The sequence below is a fragment of the Melospiza georgiana genome, chromosome 3, assembly GCF_028018845.1.
Source record: "Melospiza georgiana isolate bMelGeo1 chromosome 3, bMelGeo1.pri, whole genome shotgun sequence".
Classification (NCBI taxonomy): domain Eukaryota; kingdom Metazoa; phylum Chordata; class Aves; order Passeriformes; family Passerellidae; genus Melospiza; species Melospiza georgiana.
Genome location: NC_080432.1, coordinates 15,602,510 through 15,619,887, shown reverse-complemented (window position 1 = coordinate 15,619,887; position 17,378 = coordinate 15,602,510). Strand labels below are relative to the sequence as shown.

At 49.4% G+C, this 17,378-nt stretch overlaps 3 protein-coding genes across 5 annotated transcripts; all 3 read left to right on the top strand.

Annotated features, from left to right (window-relative positions):
* Nucleotides 1-29: 29 nt before the first annotated feature.
* Nucleotides 30-905, top strand: MTLN (mitoregulin). Its single transcript, XM_058019420.1, has one exon. The coding sequence runs from the start codon at nt 30-32 to the stop codon at nt 204-206; it is 177 nt and encodes a 58-aa protein (XP_057875403.1). The 3' UTR covers nt 207-905.
* Nucleotides 906-1,463: 558 nt separating this feature from the next.
* Nucleotides 1,464-13,108, top strand: NPHP1 (nephrocystin 1). 2 transcript variants are annotated; one of them, XM_058021569.1, is made up of 20 exons: nt 1,464-1,532; nt 1,729-1,793; nt 2,554-2,614; nt 3,009-3,145; nt 3,477-3,675; nt 3,860-3,961; nt 4,436-4,527; nt 4,648-4,687; nt 4,969-5,053; nt 5,632-5,726; nt 6,011-6,139; nt 6,916-6,990; nt 7,255-7,365; nt 8,307-8,389; nt 9,253-9,329; nt 9,605-9,701; nt 9,809-9,921; nt 11,181-11,254; nt 11,355-11,399; nt 12,782-13,108. In XM_058021569.1, the coding sequence occupies exons 1-20, from the start codon at nt 1,464-1,466 to the stop codon at nt 13,058-13,060; spliced, it is 2,028 nt and encodes a 675-aa protein (XP_057877552.1). In that variant the 3' UTR covers nt 13,061-13,108. The 2 variants fall into 2 exon arrangements, with proteins under 2 accessions (XP_057877552.1, XP_057877551.1); XM_058021568.1 differs by having other exon boundaries at nt 9,602-9,701.
* Nucleotides 13,109-14,808: 1,700 nt separating this feature from the next.
* On the top strand, nt 14,809-17,359 carry MALL (mal, T cell differentiation protein like). Of its 2 annotated transcripts, XM_058021566.1 has the most exons (4): nt 14,809-14,910; nt 15,988-16,155; nt 16,365-16,493; nt 16,828-17,359. In XM_058021566.1, exons 1-4 carry the CDS (start codon nt 14,809-14,811, stop codon nt 16,888-16,890), a joined length of 462 nt encoding a protein of 153 aa, XP_057877549.1. In that variant the 3' UTR covers nt 16,891-17,359. The 2 variants fall into 2 exon arrangements, with proteins under 2 accessions (XP_057877549.1, XP_057877550.1); XM_058021567.1 differs by lacking the exon at nt 16,365-16,493.
* Nucleotides 17,360-17,378: the final 19 nt, after the last annotated feature.

The window sequence follows — 17,378 nt, the reverse complement described above, 5'->3', positions numbered from 1 at the left end:
CGGGCCCGGCGGAGCGGGAGCGGCCCGGGATGGTGCTGGAGGCGCTGCGGCCGCGGGTGGTGCGCTGGGCGCTGCTGGCCGCCTTCGCCGCCGGGGTGGCCGTGGGCTGGCAGGCGGGCCGGGCGCGCCGCCGCTTCCTGCGCTGGCGGCAGCGATACCTCCAGCGCCGCCTCGCCGCCGCGCAGGAGAAGCTGGAAGCGGCCTGAGTCCGGCATGGCCTGGCAGCGGGCTCCGAGCGGATCCTCCGATGGGTTCGGCTCCTCCGGAGCTCCCGTGAGCGCTGCCTGAGCCGCTGGGAACGGGGGAAGCGCTGCTGGGGGAGGTCAACGTCCCCGGCAGGGATAGGCGGCTGGACAGCATCCGTGGAATAGCGGCAAGGAGAGCATCCGTGGAATGGCAAGGCTTCTGGGGAAGGACATCATCCGTGGAATAGCAGTGCTGCCAGAGAGAACAGTATCCATGGAATGGCAGGACTTGTCTTCCTCCCTTCACAAAGCAAGATGACGAACTGTGTCAGACTAACCTAAGAACTGAGGATATGCAAGCAGCGATCCCAGGCCTGGAATGGACTGTTCAGGGAGGTTTCGAGTCCCTATCCCTGGAGGTGCCCAAGGAACAACTGGACGTGGCACTCGGTGCTCTAGGCTGGGTGACCAGGTGGGGATCGGTCACGGGTTGCACTCGGTGATCTCGGAGGTCATTTCTAAGCTCAGCGATTCCATGATTCTTGGATTTCCATATTCCACAGAAGGGTTGTCTGCACTTGTCCGGCTCTAAGCCTGCCGCTCTGCCCTTGCCAGGAAGCGCTGCCAACACAATAAACTAGCAAAAGTCATCGCATGGTGCTCCTAGGTGTTTATTTCTGGAATAAATGTGAAAACGTGCCTTATGGGCACATGTAACAAGTCCCATTATGGGTGTGCATGGGGACAATTAAGTGGTGAAAGAGCTCATGCTTTGGCTGGGCGAATGAACAAGTGAAATAATAAAGGAGTAAGAATTCCTCCTGGCACTTTGGATAAGGAATTGCGAAGGTAGCTGTAGCAAGTTCCTTCTTCCCATTGCTAGAGAGTGCCAGGAGATGGGAGTGCTGGGGGATTCATTGCAGGCTGCTAGTTTTCGGACGTACTATGGAGTTCTCAGATCTATGGGGGGGGGAGGGGGGTGGGGGGAAGCACTGCCCAGAGCCCCTTTAGGCTTGGTCTTGATCTTGGACCTCCTTCCCAAACATAACGATCCTGCCATCAGACTGGGGGGTCTCCAGAGGTGCCTTCCCCACCTATTCTGTGATTCCGTGGCTTGGATCACAAATCGTTTGTCCCCAGATGGGCCCCGCCGGGGCTGCTGGGGGTGCGAGGGACCTTCCCGAGCTCGGGGCTGCGGGGGCCGGGCCGTGGAGCGCTCCGGCCCCGCCCCGGGCCCGTCATCCGGCGGCGCCGGGGCTGCCCCGTTGCCCGGCGACGATGTCGGAGCGGCGGGCGCGGGGGCCGCTGCAGCGAGTGCAGCGCCGGAGCCGGGAGCTGCGGGCACAGGTACCGGGGCTGCACCGGGGCCGTACCGGGTTTGTACCGGGGCTGCACCGGGGGTGTACTGGGGCCGGTCCCGGGGATGCACCAGGGTTGTACCGGTGCCGGTGCCATACCGGGTGTCTTGCCCCATACCGGGTGTCTCACCCCACACCGGGGGTCTCGTCCCCCCTGGCCCTGACCGCCCCGTCCCCTGTTGCAGGTGGAGGCGCTGCGGGCGGAGAGCGAGGCCGCAGCCCCCGGGCAGCGGGAGCGCCTTCGGCTGAGGTGAGGGGATCCCGACCCCCATCCCGCAGCCCCTATCCCGAGCCCCCATCCCGAACCTCATCCCGATCCCCATTCCAAACCCCATCCCGACCCTCCATCCCGAGCCCCCATCCCGCGCCCAATCAATCCCTCGATCCCAGCGCCCCGGCACTGCTCTCACCCTCTCCTCTGGCGCCCTCAGCAGTGTTCGCTCCCTCCATGCCCTTTCTCTCCTAATCGTACAGTTTTCTCCTTGCCCTTCCCGCTCCTGTTGTCCAGGCTGGCTCTTTCCCAGCCCTCTGGGGCTGAGGACGGTCTGGAGAAGGGAAGGCTGAGATGGGACTTCACCAATCCATATAAATATTTCCAAGGTGATGGTGCCAGGCTCTTTCCGGTGTTCCCAACAGCAGGATGAGGAGCAATAGCCATAAATTAAAACACAAATCCAGCGTGAGGGTGGCAGAGAATTGGAAGAGCTGCCCAGGGAGGGTGTGGAGTCTCCCTCCCCTCTCTGGAAAGATCCCAAACCCAGCTGGATGCATCCCTGTGTCACCTGCTCTGGGTGATCCTGCCCCCTGAGCAGTGGGGTTGGACTGGATGAGATCCAGAGGTCCATCCCAGTTCCAGCGATTCTGGGATTCTGGCAATTGCTGCTAGTTGGGCTTGGATTTCTCAACCTGAAGGGACACACAGCACCTAAAATGACACCTTTCAGCCAGCAGGTGTGGTTTGGGTCAGAATTTTAAGAAAATAGCATCTGCCTGTCTTGCTCTCAATGCAGATGTACAGAGCTGAAGGAATTGGTGGAGGAGAATACAAAGGCTCTCCATGCTTTGAAAAAAGTAAGTATGGAGATTAATTTGTGGTTTCCTCCAAAATTCACCATGGAAAGTGTTTAAAAAAAATCAGTGTTCCATTTTAGATGCCTCACAAGAGCAGTGCCCAGCACTGCACAATCCCTGCCTGTCATCTCTCCAATTTATATTTTTTATATCCATTATAATTTAAAAACTCAGTGCTTTATTTTGTCCAAGTCCCGTGTGAAAACAGAGAATTTCATCTTGGCAGAGTGAAAGGGTAAGAAAATTGTCACTGAAGAGGGTGTGACAGCAGCCCAGGAAGGGGAAAACTTGTAAGGCATGTCTGGAAAACTTAATTTATAGAGGGACTTTGATTCTTTGAGCAATTTATTGGGGAACTTTGATTGTTTGGGACATTTGTTGGGTTCTCTGTCAGGCTGATGAGCCTGCGCCGGTGGGGAATTACAGCCAGAGGAAGGAAGAGGAAGAAAAGCTGTTGCTGAGACTCTCCCAGCAGCTGCAGAAACTCCTTCTTGTCTTGGATCAGGATAATGTGACAAGAAATTATCCAGGGTGAGTAGCTTAAACATACAAATGCTACTGTTTTTTTAAAGGATGGCTGGAATGGACCTTGAAAAATCATTATCTCACCCCCTTAATTAGCTGAAAAATAACAGAAGGATAAAAAAGTGCTCAGGAATGAAGTCATTTATGACTTGTTGGGATTTTCTCAGGGTGCTGGATATTCCATGGCTGGAATATAAGGTTTGGAGGAGTTTCTTCAGGACAGAGAGCAAAACAGAGGAAGTGCTGTTTCTGAATATTGTCCTTGCAGAGGCTTGACAGCATTTCAGAAAGTTTGGTGGGAATGATACTGAAAAACAGTTTGATTTGTTTTGGGTAGGGGTGAGGAACACCAGAAAGGCCCTCATGCAGAAGAGGGAAATGAAGAAGAGGAGGAGAGTGAAGATGAAGAAAGTGAGGAGGAAGACACTGAAGAAGAAGAAGAAGATGAGGAGAAGTTGTTGGATGATCCAAATGTTAGAGAATGTGTTGCTGTTGGGAACTTTGATGCCCAGCAGGAAGGGGATCTCACATTTGTGGTAAATATCTCTCTGCAAAGGGTTTTTACTGCAGATCACTCTGAGTTAAGCAGTAACCATAATGAAATCCTGTGCTTTTGGGATTCAGCCAGCTGTGGGATTTGGGGAGAAACTGGAGTTAGGTCCTTTTTCATTTAAATGTTTGCCTGTTTTTTTGTCTCTGTCTCTTTTTCCAATGCCAAAGAAAGGTGAAATCCTGCTCATACATGACAAGAAGGAGGATGGATGGTGGGTAGCTGAAAATTCCAAGGGGGAGAGAGGCCTCGTTCCCAGGACCTACCTTGCGGTGGGTGTGCTGCAACCTCTGTCCTCACCTCTGCTATTTTGTGTAGATTAATGATCTATAATCAATGATCTGGCCACAATGCCATGTGTTGTTTGGAAATAAAGCCAGGTATTTGGAAATAACCCCATGGTTTTGTCCATGGGGCTGGAGGTATCCATCAAAAGCAGCATTTCTGTGCCTTGGGAAGTTGTGGCAGAGAAGTTTCCTGAATATCAAAGTCAGAATCTTTGTCACTTAAAGATCAACTCTGAAGACTCCAAGCTGCTGTGATTTGGGGTTTTAATAATTTATCTGAAATGGGAGTCCATGTAAATGTGGGAAAATTTTCTTCATCACAGGGTGAAAATCTCCTTTTCTAAACTTACTTAATTTATTCTAAACTGACATTAATACGGGCTGTGGTTGGAGAAAGCATTTTAAAGAACAGAACTGGGAACAAATCAAGCCTTTTGCCATTTTTAATGTGAATTCCAGGTTCCTAAGGAAGAGGAAGAAAGCCAGGAGGAGTCAGAAGAACACATAGAAGTGGTGGATGAAACAGCAGATGGAGCTGAAATTAAAAAAAGGTAAATGGAATGCCTCAGATACGGTTGTGAAGCTGCTGCCCTTTGGAGACAGAGCAACATTAAGTGGCTAAATTTTTGTTCAAGTGAGGATTTACTATAAATCCCTCTATTTTCTTCCAGAACAGATTCCCACTGGAGTGCTGTCCGAGCCATTGTAGAGGTAGGTGCCCCTCCTACAGGGCAGCTTCACCTGCCATAATCTTCATTATTTTGTAGAAAATCCGTGCCTTTTCCCAAACAGTGTGCCTCATATCAAAGACCATTGTTCTTAATTAACATCTGTGTTTTGGGAGTTTTTGGTAGCAAGAAATGCCACAAAAATGCTTCAGAAGAGGTGACTGATACCCCAAGTTTCTGGTTGTAAACAGAGCTGTAATTTAGGATGAATTTTGCTGGTAAATATCAGGACCAGTAATTTCTTTTCTCCTTTGTTTTTGCTAGAATGACACAGTGGAGGTGCTGACCACCACAGGGGCAGTTCCTGCAGGGTTTCGCCCATCCATGCTGTTCCAGCTCCTGGAGGAAGGTAGGGATCTCACCTGGCAGGATTCTCAGGTCTCTGTGATGGCTTTCTCACCCTGTCACCAGCCTGCTGGACCCCAATCCGTACTGCTCCATCTTAATTAATTGGCTAACTGGCTATGTTTGGCCCATTAAAAAATGTATAAAAGATTTTTTTCCCCTTAAATTTCAGTTTATCAATGTGAAATCCCGACAAATTTCCTCGTGATTTCAGAGAGTTTCCTCTTTGGCAGTTTGTTCCTGTTGACTTTGCAGGAAATTCTGATTTTTTTTATTTTATTTTAATCTTCCCTTTTTCTCAAAGGTCTTTTCTAGTCTCTTCACCAAATACATTAAGATATCTCATGTTTTGTTAGTCTTTCTGTTTAAAGCTGTTTAATCTCTTTTTAAAATTAAGTTATTGTGCTTTTGAGATGAAGTACTTCAGAACACTCACAAATAGCAGACAGTGCTCATGACAGATAATTCCATAGTTTTGTTTAGTCAAACATTCAACTGGACATGAATTTTGGGTGTTGTCCTTTTGGGCACAATAAAGATAATTTGAAAAATGAAGAGTTTTTAAATTTACTCTTGTTGTAGGTGAAGAATTTCGAGCAAGTTACTACTTGCAACCCAAGCTTACTCCATCCCAGCTGGCTTTCAAAGACTTGGTGTGGAACTCTGAGAGAAATACTGTGAGCATTGCTGCTAAGGGGAACACAAACTCTATTTGCCTTCTTTCCTTTTGGCTGGTGATTATGTCTTAATTTGCACCACTTCTGGTGCAAATATTTCTTCTGCTGGGACCTTCTGTCTGTCTCTAAAAGATCCTTGGGGCAGAGCTAAAGGCTTGTGAAGAAATCCTGCTGCGGCCTCTCACTGGGTTTGTGGTTGGGAGAATAACCTCAATCCACAAACACAAGATGAGACCACGTGCAGAAGGGCCTGTAGGTTTAATCCTCCTTCTGCTGTGTTTCAGATCCATCCTAGAGCCACCAGAGTGTCCCTGATTGTCACTTTATGCAGCTGCAAGATGATCCCTCCCCCTGGGAGCGGCGTGCGCGTCCTCAGCCGGCACATCCGGCTCTGCCTCTTCGATGGCAGCCGGGTAAGGAGCGTGTCTGCTTCCCAAAAAGGGACTGCAGGAGGTTTGGAGCTTCCAGCATCCTTCAGGTTCTGCTTCCTCTCTGTCTCAGAGACACACACACCTCCCAAGCTGCTTAATTTATGCTCAGATGAGTCTGGTTTGAGCCCACTCACCCAGAAGAATGGAACTGAATGATAAACAGGCCAGACTGCATTGATGAGCATTGGGCATGGCCAGGCAAGCCAAGCTTCCCACCCAAGGTGCTCCACAAGGCACTTGGACCCCTCCCTTTTTCTGCCTTTGGTTTCTCCCCTCTGCTTTCCTCTCGTGGTAAATCAGGTGCAGCCTCAGGATGCCCCAGAGCAGAGTGAGGTGAGGCAGGAGCTGCTCCTGACTCAGGGTGACAGTCACACCCTGCCCCTGGGGCTGTGCTGGGTGGCCTGGGAGGGGCTGGGTGGGAGCTCCAGTTCTCTGAGTCCCTAATTTCGGGTCCCCCACCTGCCATTGTGCCTCCTGGCTCCTTTGTGTTCCTGGCAATGAATGTTTCCTGGGCTGATCTGTCTCCTGGGATGGGCCTGGAGCAGCTGGGTCAGGGGCAGATTCCTCCATGTGCCCTCAATCCTCTGTTCCTTTGGGTGTGTGCAGAGCAGCTTTTTGTAAAAACAAAACCCTGATTATCCAGCAGTTTTCTTCCAGTTGTCTTGGTTGTGTGCAGTGTTGGATCCATCTGGGATAACCCTGCACTTTCTGAAAGGGCTTTCCAGAAAAACTGACCTTAGCTTTTTTCCCCACTTTAGGTGCTGAGTAACATTCACACAGTGAGAGCCACGTGGCTGCCTAAAAGTCCTCAAACTTGGACCTTTTCTCCAAGGGTAGGTGACACAGCCCCTGGCTGTTTACAGCTTCTTCCTTCAGTGTCACTAAGTGTTCTTTGGTGGCACAGTTATGCTCCATGGAAAGACAATAAGGGGAGCAAGGTTTTGACTGGAATTTGTTCTCTCCTCATTTTTATATGGATTGGGATTGGGTCTGAGATCTTGTGTTGAGTGAGGGATGTCCTTGATGGCCTTTAAAAATCAAGATTTTTTTTATAAGTATATTAACTTTTTTTTTTCTCCTCCTTCTTTCTGTACCAGGTGATGGGCATCTTACCCAGCTTGCTTGATGGTGACTGTTTTGTCAGGTCCAGCTCCCTGTCTGCGGACATTGGGATCTTGTTTGAGCTTGGCATCACGTACAAGTGCAATGTGAGTGTGGGGAGGTGCAGTGGAAATCCTTCCAAGGGCAGGTTTATGAAGGGAACCAGCTGGTCCCAGTCAGAGAATTGGACTAGAGAATATCTCTCATTAGAGAACAGGATTGGAGAATAGGATTACCTGGAAGGAGCCTACAGGAAAGATGGAGAGGGACTTTTCACAATCTCATGTAATGATAGGAGATGGGGGAATGACTTCCCACTATCAGAGGGCAGGGATAGATGGGATATTGGGAAAGAATTCTTCTCTGTGAGGGTGGGGAGGCTGTGGTTTGCCCAGAGCAGCTGTGGCTGCCCCTGGATCCCTGCAAGTGTCCAAGGCCAGGTTGGACAGGGCTTGGAGCAACCAGGGATAGTGGAAGATGTCCCTGCCCATGGCAGGGGGTGGAACAAGATGATCCTTAAAGTCCCTTCCAACCCAAACCATTCTGGGATTCTCTGATGGGACAATATCCCTAATTAGAGAATAAAAATCCCCCTGGCTCATGGACATGAGTGTCCCTGTACCAACACTGAAATAATTTATGCCAAAGATCCCATGCCATGGGATTACAATGGACCCCTTCTCCCCTCACTCCTGCAGTTTTCCATCTCTGTGATTTATTTCAGACTAATGTCCTGTACAGTTGGAAAACTAAAGTTTTAACTGTTTCAGCAGCATGGGCAGTGGTCTCCAGCTCCAGTTTACACAGATAGAGCCTGTCCATCTGGGATATGCTGCTGGAAAGCACAACAGGTAGTAAGACAATAGATGGTAAAGCCAGAAAAACGACCCTCAGAGAAGGCAGGCTGTGATTTTTGAACACACAAAGGTGAAAGAGGAAAATGGGATAACTACAACAATTTTCATGTGGTTACTGTAATTAATTGTGGTTCAGTCACTCATTCTGGGTCAGCTGCTGAAATAATTTACATTTCTCTTTTTTTTTCTAGTCAACAGGTGAAAGAGGAGAGCTAAGCTGTGGCTGGGCCTTTCTGAAGCTTTTCACTTCCAGTGGGATTCCTATTCCTTCCAAGTGTGTTTGTTGCCTTTTCCTGCTCTCCCTGTATTTACACACAGATGTAATTTATACATCTGGTTTAGACTGAGAGTAAAGCCCATCTTTCATAATTACACACTGCTGGGGCAGGGGGCATCCAGCCCAATCCTTTGGGATTCTGGCTCTTCTTTGCTGCATTATCCCTTTCGCGGGTGGAAATTGGGAGACTGAAATAATTGGAAATTATTGTGAATGAATCTCTCACTGCTCTTGGAATTATGATTTATGATTAGTGGGTCCAGACATCTGAAAGAATAATGAAGTGTGTATATTTTTATTTTATTAAATGTAGAAAACTTTCTGTTTATTGACAGAAATAATTCATTGTACCTCAGACTTTCAAGACTTTGTTTTTGCCAAATATTGGTAGACACACACACATATATATATATTTATATATATAGTGTGTATGTATTCTGAATTTATCTGGGTTACAGCTCAAAAAAATACCCACAGGACACCTCTACTGTTCTAGAACTCTCTAAATCTCTTCTAAGTCTCATATTTTAAATATTGTTCTATTATTTCATTAAGTAAGATGGTATTACAGATTCAATTTCATGCTTGTTTCAGCAGTGACTTACTCTTGGCAGAACTGGGGTTACATTATTCTTTAACAAATTTTAAATCTGAAAGATTTTAATTGTTGAAGTGATGATTCCTCAAAACCATTGTAGAGAAACAATTGCTAAATTCCATGCAAGAAAAATATTTGGGCTGTGGAAAAGAAACAATGTTGTTAATGGCTTTTAAAAGAATTGACCTCCCAGTACAATTAAATTTCAAAAATAGTTGAATTCCTAATATCATACAGGCTTCAAATTTATCTTTATTGGCAGGATGCATGAGCTGGTCCTGAGTGGTGGAACTCCCTATGAGAGAGGCGTTGAGGTTGACCCATCAATATCGAGGAGAGGTCTGGCTTCTTTTCAATATAATATAACATAATAATGTGATTGATGCTGCATCTCATTCACAACAGTCCCCACAGCCTGGCTTGGGTTTGTGTCTTCTATTTTTGCATGCATTTCATTATTTATCTTCTTTTGCCTTGGCTGTGGGGAGCTGAGTGCTACCAGGCTTACTAAACTCGAAAGAGTTCTCAACCCACAGAAATGCCCATTTTTGTAATATAATTGTTACTGTTGTTTCAAACTGACTGTGTGAACCTGGGCTCTCTTCCTGCAGCAGGCTCTGGGGTTTTTCAGCAGTTTATGAGCCTCAGGAAGCAGCCTGTGCTTCTGGTGAAGGTGAAGTCACCGAGTGTGCACTCAAAAGACATCCTGAAGTGAGTCCTCGTGCTTCCATAAAATGAAAAAATATTCTAGATAGCCCAGAGGAGTCTGCAGTGTTTGCAGTGAACACCTCAGCTGCTGTCCCTTATTTTCCCAACAGTTTTCTCCCTGAAACATTAGTTGGGGGCATGTGCTACATCCATCTCCTGGTGTTTTATCGGCAAATCCTTGGAGATGCCCTCCTGAAGGACAGGATGAGCATGCAGAGCACAGGTGAGCACTGCAGGAAGATCAGGTTCATCCAGAGAATGGTTCTTGCCAGGTCTCCCTTTGGTAAGAGATGTTTTTGGCACCCAGGCTAAGTTATCATCTTTATTTTTAGTTTTTAATTATTATTTACTTACTGACAGTAGGGAGAGACAAAGTTGGAGAATTCTGGATTTAGAACTCAGTGTCTTGCCCTGATTATTCAACAGAACTAATGATAGTTCATAGCCTTCTCCATTTTAAAACCAACTTGAAATAAGGAAAATTTACATTTCTTAACTGTACTACATATGAATTTATATAGGTGTAAGGTGCCACACTTACCTGATTTGATCTGAATAATTTATGACAGTAGATCAGGCTGATGACCTCTCCTGGAGTTAAATTGCATCCCTTTGGATTCAGACTCCGTGTGAAGCCATTGCAAGGCTTTATCCCAGGAGTTGTTCTGGTAGCTGTGCAACAAAAGAAAATTTCTGTTATTTCAAAATCCACAATCACTTTGGGAATAAACAAGTGACAATGTCTGTGCTCCTTCCCAGAAGTCATCAGTCCTGGCTCTCTTCCCCGAAATGTTTGGGCATTAGTAAATGCTTCATGTTTACCAAACTTACCATCAGCTTCAAGGTGAAGGGACAAGTGTACATTCAATATTTGAAATCACATGATAAAGAATACACTTCAGCCAAAACCCTGCTCTCCGTCACTTGGAATCTTATCCACAGTCTCATTAATTAAAATAATCACAGGAGCAGAGTGATTTCTCATGGAAGTGACCCAAAAAGCACACCAGGACACCTGTGCAGTGGGATATGTGTATTTCCATTGGGAAAATTCACTGTGCACTTGGTCCTTGGTTCTCCTAAAATGCCACACCAGGCTGAGGTAGAACCCAAGTGTGTTTATCCATAACATCCAAACTAAGCAGCACAATTGCAGCTGTGTGTAAAAAAGGCAGGTGCAGAAATGAGGGAAAACATCTCTGGCAGGTAAATCAGGAAGGGTTCATGTTTACTGATGTTCCCAATAAAGAGCACTGGGGCTTGTGTGTCCCCTCTCCTGCTTTAACTCTCTCAGCTACTGAGGATTGGCTGCAGTCAGAACAGTTTTTAGGGAGTTCTACCTTCCCTGCTCTGGAGAACTGTCACAGCTCATTTTCCCTTTGGAATAACCTGACAGGAGGGGATGTGCTGAATACCTGCATGTGCCAATACTTTGCAAACTGATTCTTCCTTAGCCTTGAATGTGTTTGTTTTCTGTTTCAGACTTAATCTGTAATCCTGTGCTAGCTACTTTCCCTCAACTCCTGGATCAGCCTGACCTGATGGATGCACTTCGGGTATGTTACCTTGTCAGCATTTCCAGGCTGAATTTGAGTTTTTCTTTTCTCCTGGGAGAAAAGTTCTCCAGCCTTGCTCTGATTTTTCATTTAATTTTAGAGTGCCTGGGCAGAGAAAGAAAGAACATTGAAGAGAATTGAGAAGGTAACAAACCACAGGTTTTTCTTTCCATATATTCAGGGTAATTCCATCTAGCTGCTCCCTGCCAGTGCAATTGCTGCTTAGCTTTTCCTCTCACCATACAGCTATTTAGAAAACAGATATATGTAAATGCAGTTCTTAACATTTCTCACCCAGATTTATAACAGTAAACCAGGAGCAGGAGGAAAATTAAATTAACTTGTAACTTTATTTCAGTGTTGTTAGGGGTTACCTGTTAGAGATTGGTACCCAGAGTGGCTCCCTGTCAAGATGTGCTTCTAACAGTCACGGATACAAAAAGGGGCTGTGTATGCCCACAAAATCATCTTCCCTTCTCCAAACTCTGAGCTTCAGTCCTCCCACAATCTGCCTGGGAAAAGACCCCCTAAATTCCTGAGATCTCCCTACCCCAGAGAGTTGTGATCCATGTTTTGGCACAAAGACTGCTGGAGAATTTACCTGGTTGTCCCCAGGCTCACCCTGACCTTGTCCTACATCCTGTCCCCTGGACGGAGAGCAGCTGCAGGAACTGAATGAGAAAGCCATTGCCTCTCAGTGCTGGATTTCCTGGAAGCAGCAGTGGGATATTTCATTCCTGTGCATGCTGCTGAATTGATGCACAAGGATGGCTCCCCGTTTACGCAGAACAAACACCCGCTGAGTCAGAGCAGCTTTGTCAGGGCCATTCATCCAAGAGGAGAGCAGATCTGCTCATAGAATTGGCAACTCCCGTGGCTCCCAGAAGCATCCAGTTCTACCTGACTGGCATGTGCCACTCCCAGGAGAGGATTGCTGAGGGCTCACCCCTGGTGTGGCTCCGTGAGGCTGAGCTGTGAAACGCTCCCTGCCAGGCACAGCGCTCCTGGGGCTGGGACACTGTGGACTTGGATCTTTCCCATGGGTTTGATAATTGACCAGGCTGATCCTTTGTCTCTGGGTTTTCCAAGCTGATCTTCACAGGGGAGCACACAGGTCACACCGTGCACACAGAGTGGGACAGCAGTGCCCAGGGGCAGCATCAGCTCTGGCTCCAAGGAGCGGGATCAGAGCCATGCTCCACCTAGGACAGCTGGGAAATGAGAGGAGTTTGGGTTTCCAGAGCAGGGAGGATGTGGCATTGCTTTTAAGGAATATAAGTACCCCACAGCAAGGGGCTCTCAGTGCCTGTAGTTTGTGGGAAGGCTGGCAGAGTTCAGGTTTGTGGATATACTGGAGGCTTATCCAAGATAACGGATGCATGTTTAGGAAGGTCAGATCTCTTCCCATTGTTTTCCTAGGAACTGGGAATGAGTTGTTTGGGGTTTTTTCCCATGTACAATACTTTGGAAAGTGCTTGACAACACCACATGTTGGCACTGAGGTATTTTCACCACTCTTGTCTGCAGAGAGATCAAGAATTCCTGAAGGCTGCATTTGTCCTGGTGTACCACGACTCTGTGTTCCCTCTGCTCTGCTCCACGTCCCTCCCCAGCTACAGATGGGCTGAGGAGGAGGTGGAATTGTCTCGCTGGAAGGTGATCCATGACTTCCTGAAGAGGAGCCAGGAGAAAGATGGTGCCCTGGAGTACCTGCTGTCATCGGAAAACACCCACAGAGCCTTTGACATCTCAGAGCTGGCCTATGATTTCTTAGGAGAAGTGAGGGAAAACAATCCTGGAGAATGAAAAATTCAGGCTCTCTAAGGACATGGTAAAAATAAAATTAAATTCTTACCAAAGAATTACCAATTCAGCAGGAGCTGAATTGTAATGGATATTTTAGCACAATTAAGATTTTGAGAGAGATTAAAATTATTTTATCTGTTTATCTACTGGAAATTGTATTTTAAGTTTTTAACTTTGCAGCGTTAAACAAGGCTCTGGTTGCCTGTTACTACCTGTTGTAGCCATGTCAGGTGTCATACTTTGCCAAAGCTGAGGTAGCCCTTTCCTCCTCTCATGCAGCTTCCAATTAATTTCCAGTGTTGTTTTAATCAGGGTGAACAAAAGGCTCTTTGTCCCAGTCCCCCAGCAGCCTGGGAGCAGGGAAGGGAAAGAGCAGAGATCTCTAAGAATGCTGCTGAGCAAGGCCAGCCAGCTTAGGGGAAGAATCCTCTCTTGCCCAACCAGTGACCAGCAGGTTGCTCCGTTTTTAGGCTGTTTGCCTGTTCCTCTCCCCCACTCAGGAGAAGGCTGGGTTCCTCCCAGGAATGTGCCAACACAAATAGCAGCAGGTGGGAATCCTGGAATGCTGTGTTTCCCCAGGATTGTTTCCTCTGCTGACCCCTGAGCACCTTGTGACCACAGGCTCTGTGTGCTGCCCATTCCCACAGGGAAGTGATTAATCCACTTTCTCTTCAGTGCTGGAGCATCTGGAGCTTCCTGCAGGGCGATGGGGACATTGCCACCGAGTCACACCTGGATTCAAGCCCAGGCCAGGCTCAGTTTTGTCTGGCAAGATATGAAACAAGATTTTTGAAAATGTCCACTGCATGGAGCCAAAAACCAGCTCCCACTGGAGTATCTGTAAACTGGAGCCTCCAGAAATACCACAGGACACTTCCCCCAGCCTAGGAAGCGCTCAGAGACATGGATTTGATCTTTGCTCTGTGTTGTGCAAGAGCTTGGCATAGAAGCCAAGTTCCTGGGGCATCACCTGTCTCGCCTAGCAGAGCTGGGATAACTCACTGGGACAGTGTCTTCCTGCTGCTGTAGTCCATTGCCCTGGTTAATGGGGTCAGTCTGTCCTCTCTGGGCCACCAGGCAGAAGTGCCACCCCCAGCCTTTCATCCCACCCCTTATCTGGGAGTTCTGGGGCCAGGCAGAGTGCACTGGATGAGACAGCAAGCGCTTCCCGAATACAAACTGCATTTGCCGGGAGGCAGAAATTCCTGCAGCTCCCCTTCACACCTTACTGGGCACTCGGGAGCACATTGCCAAACCCTCCTGGCGTGTTTGTAAAATTTACCTGCCAGTTTCTGAAGGCTGGATGTGCCTGGAGGGTGTGGAGGTGTCTGACGTGACCGCGGAGCAGAAACCTGAACAGAAAGGGGAGGAGGCTACAACAGTGGAAGCTAAAATATTTCAGGATTGGAAGCGTGCCAAGAGAACTGTTCGCAGGAAACATTTCTGTGCCGGCAAGGTGTAGGAAGTTTTTTCCTTCCCTCTCTAGTTAATGACCTTGCCCTGGCGCCCGGCGGGGTGGGGTCCCGTGTGTCCCATCGCGGCTGGCCGGGGGATGCACCAAGCGGCGCGGCCTCGGGCGGTGCCAGGGCTCGGCGGGCCGGGCCCGGGGCAGCGGCGCGGTGCCAGCCCGGGCCGGTTCCTGCGCTTACGTCCCGCGGGCGTGTCCCTTAAATCCCGCACGGGAGCGGCGCGGGGCAGGCGAGCGCCGGCGGAGCCGAGCGGAGCGGAGCGCTGTCGGCGGGGCAGAGATGGCCTCGGTGGGTCCCTCCGCAGCCTCCGCGCAGCCCGCCCTGCCCTCCGGACCCGCCGTCTTCAAAACCATCCCCTACGCCTTCATCCTGCCCGAGATCGTGAGTATGCCTCGCCGCGCCGCCTCACGGAGCCCGCTCCGGGCTAAAATCCCCCGAAGACATCCTGAAGGCATCCTGACTGGGGAGTGACAGCTTGGCTTTGAGCTTATGCTGAATGCACAAAGTATTCCTGAAGGGGATTTTAGGAGCAGCTTGAGGACAAGGCACGCTCGGCTCCATCACAGCCTGCGTGAGGGTCACCGGCTGCCGTGGGGCTGGGAGAGGCTGAAGAGCTGCCCTGCTAATCCAGGGCAGACTGGCAGCTCTCGTTATCGTGAAGCAGCTCTCTGTAGAAATGGCTGGAAAATCAAGGCAATTTTGCTCTCTGTATCAAGTCGTTCCAGGGGTTGAAGGCAATTGGGCGTCTGGTAATGTGTGATGACATTCCATGATTCTTTCAATTGCTTCTGGGTCCAGAGGGCATCCAGTGGGACCGGCCAAGATAGCACCTGATGTACTTTGTCATGGTGCACGGGGCTGGCAACCCACACACCCTGTGCCCCACAGGCACAATCCCTGGCCGTGGTGGTGGGCTCAGCTCCCTGCTGCAATTCCAGGGGTCTCACCCACAGCAGCTGGGATGGCACAGGGCGGCATGGGCTCATCCCAATGACCTTGTGGGCTTTTTGTGCTCAGTAAATATTTTGGGTGGATCCAGAGCGAGCAACTCGCTCCAGGCTGGTGCGTGGAGCTGAGAGGAGACTTCCTTGTGCTGTGATTCCAAGCCCTGGAGATTAACGAGCAGGCAGGGCTGGGTTGAGGCGGCCGCTCACTTTTCCCAGATAAAAGCACATTTTCTGGCTTCTCCACCAAATCCCTCGGGGTGAGACATTTCCTTGTGTGCAAGGCGGCAGCAAACCCTTCCCTTTCGTGTGAACACTCATTTCCCCTGAGTTTTCAGGGGAACCGGTGCCAACTTGCTTCCTTGCTTCCCTTAGCACTGGGATGCTCTGGGAAAGATGCAGGGGTTCCGCTGGCTGCTGCAGCTGGCTCAGGAGGGAGGGAGGAGGGAACTGGGGAGGAAAAGAGCTTTTCCTCATCCCACACTCATCAGTGGCGCCTGTTTGTCCCCGGCAGGTCTGCGGGACCTGGGTGTGGATCCTCGTCGCTGCTACCTCTGTCTCCTTGCCGCTGCTGCAGGGATGGGTGATGTACGTGTCCCTCACCTCCTGCCTCATCTCCCTGCTGCTCCTCTTAAGCTACCTCCTCGGCTTCCACAGGAACAGCGAGAACTGGAAAGTGCTGGTAAGGAGGGAATGGAACACGGGCAGATGTTGGCAGCAGCAACGTGGGCGTAGGATCACCATGGCTGGTGACCCACCAACCCTTTCTTCCCTTTGCCTCGACTGGAAAGTCCAGGGGAGCTGTGCAGTGAAACCACTGCTTGGTTTGGTCCCAGGCCTCTCCAGGCACCTGTCCCCCTTTGGGGCACTCACAGGTGTCTCGTTTTGCAGGACAGTTTGTACCACGGCACCACGGCCATTCTGTACATGAGCGCCGCGGTCCTGCAGGCCAACGCCACCATCAACTCTGAGTTCGGCGTCAACGCGCCCCTCAACTACCAACTCAACAGCGCTGCATCGGTGAGTCCAGAGCACCTGCCGGGCTGCAGGACACACGCTCACCCCTGCAAGGGCAGCAGCACCTGCTAAAGCCACAGCAGAGCCACCCCAAGTGCCAACAGGGCAGAGTTTCAGCTCCTCAGCTCTGTGGGTCGTGCAGCTGGCGTTGTCTTCTTAGAGTCCACCAGTTCACGGACAGCCTGATGTGGCTGGATGATGGGAAAAGCTGAGGCTTTGCCTCTCCTTTGAGGCTGGAGGGAGCTCTGTGCTGGGAGGCTTCCCCACGCTGAGAGCACTGGGAAGAGATGGGGTTTGACTCTGCCAGCTGACCCTTCCTCTTCTTCCTCTCGTGCAGTTCTTCGCCTTCCTCACAACCTTCCTGTACATCCTCCATGCCTTCAGCATCTACTACCAGTGATCCTGGCAGCACCAGATTGACCTTGACAGGACGAGGGCTTTCCCAGTGCGAGAGACCTTGCTGTCATCCCAAGGTGTCCCTGCTCCAGCCCTGTCACTAGGCCTTAGGAACAGCAAGTCCTTCTGCACTTCATCACAGGAGGGATTTTGCTGGCACACCTTGGTGTGCCTGTGGGACATTTCCTGCCTTGCCTGGGGGAGGGACTTGTGAGGGGAGGGACTGGGTGCAGGCCCCAAGCCTCCAATACCAACATTCTGCCAAATATTGACAACCATGGGAAGAGGAAAAAAAAACAAACCACTGTTCCTTCAGCAAACAACCTCCTTTCTTATGTAATTTGACTTTCTCCAGTTCAGCTCCATCCCTTCCCAACACAAGTTCATAACAATGATACAAGATTGTGTTCCTTGACTTTCAGATGGTTTCATTTGGTAAACGCTGTATTTGGAATAAAGTGTCAATGGGCAGATTTTGACTACTCTGTAAGC

Excerpts from the sequence above, each read along its gene's own strand:
- NPHP1 (XM_058021568.1), top strand. The coding sequence starts at position 1,464 with ATGTCGGAGCGGCGGGCGCGGGGGCCGCTGCAGCGAGTGCAGCGCCGG. Across the intron at positions 9,702-9,808 it reads CACTCAAAAGACATCCTGAA|TTTTCTCCCTGAAACATTAG; the intron begins GTGAGTCCTCGT and ends TTTTCCCAACAG. Across the intron at positions 11,400-12,781 it reads CATTGAAGAGAATTGAGAAG|AGAGATCAAGAATTCCTGAA; the intron begins GTAACAAACCAC and ends TCTTGTCTGCAG.
- MTLN (XM_058019420.1), top strand. The coding sequence starts at position 30 with ATGGTGCTGGAGGCGCTGCGGCCGCGGGTGGTGCGCTGGGCGCTGCTG.
- MALL (XM_058021566.1), top strand. The coding sequence starts at position 14,809 with ATGGCCTCGGTGGGTCCCTCCGCAGCCTCCGCGCAGCCCGCCCTGCCC. Across the intron at positions 16,156-16,364 it reads GCGAGAACTGGAAAGTGCTG|GACAGTTTGTACCACGGCAC; the intron begins GTAAGGAGGGAA and ends CTCGTTTTGCAG. Across the intron at positions 16,494-16,827 it reads AACTCAACAGCGCTGCATCG|TTCTTCGCCTTCCTCACAAC; the intron begins GTGAGTCCAGAG and ends CCTCTCGTGCAG.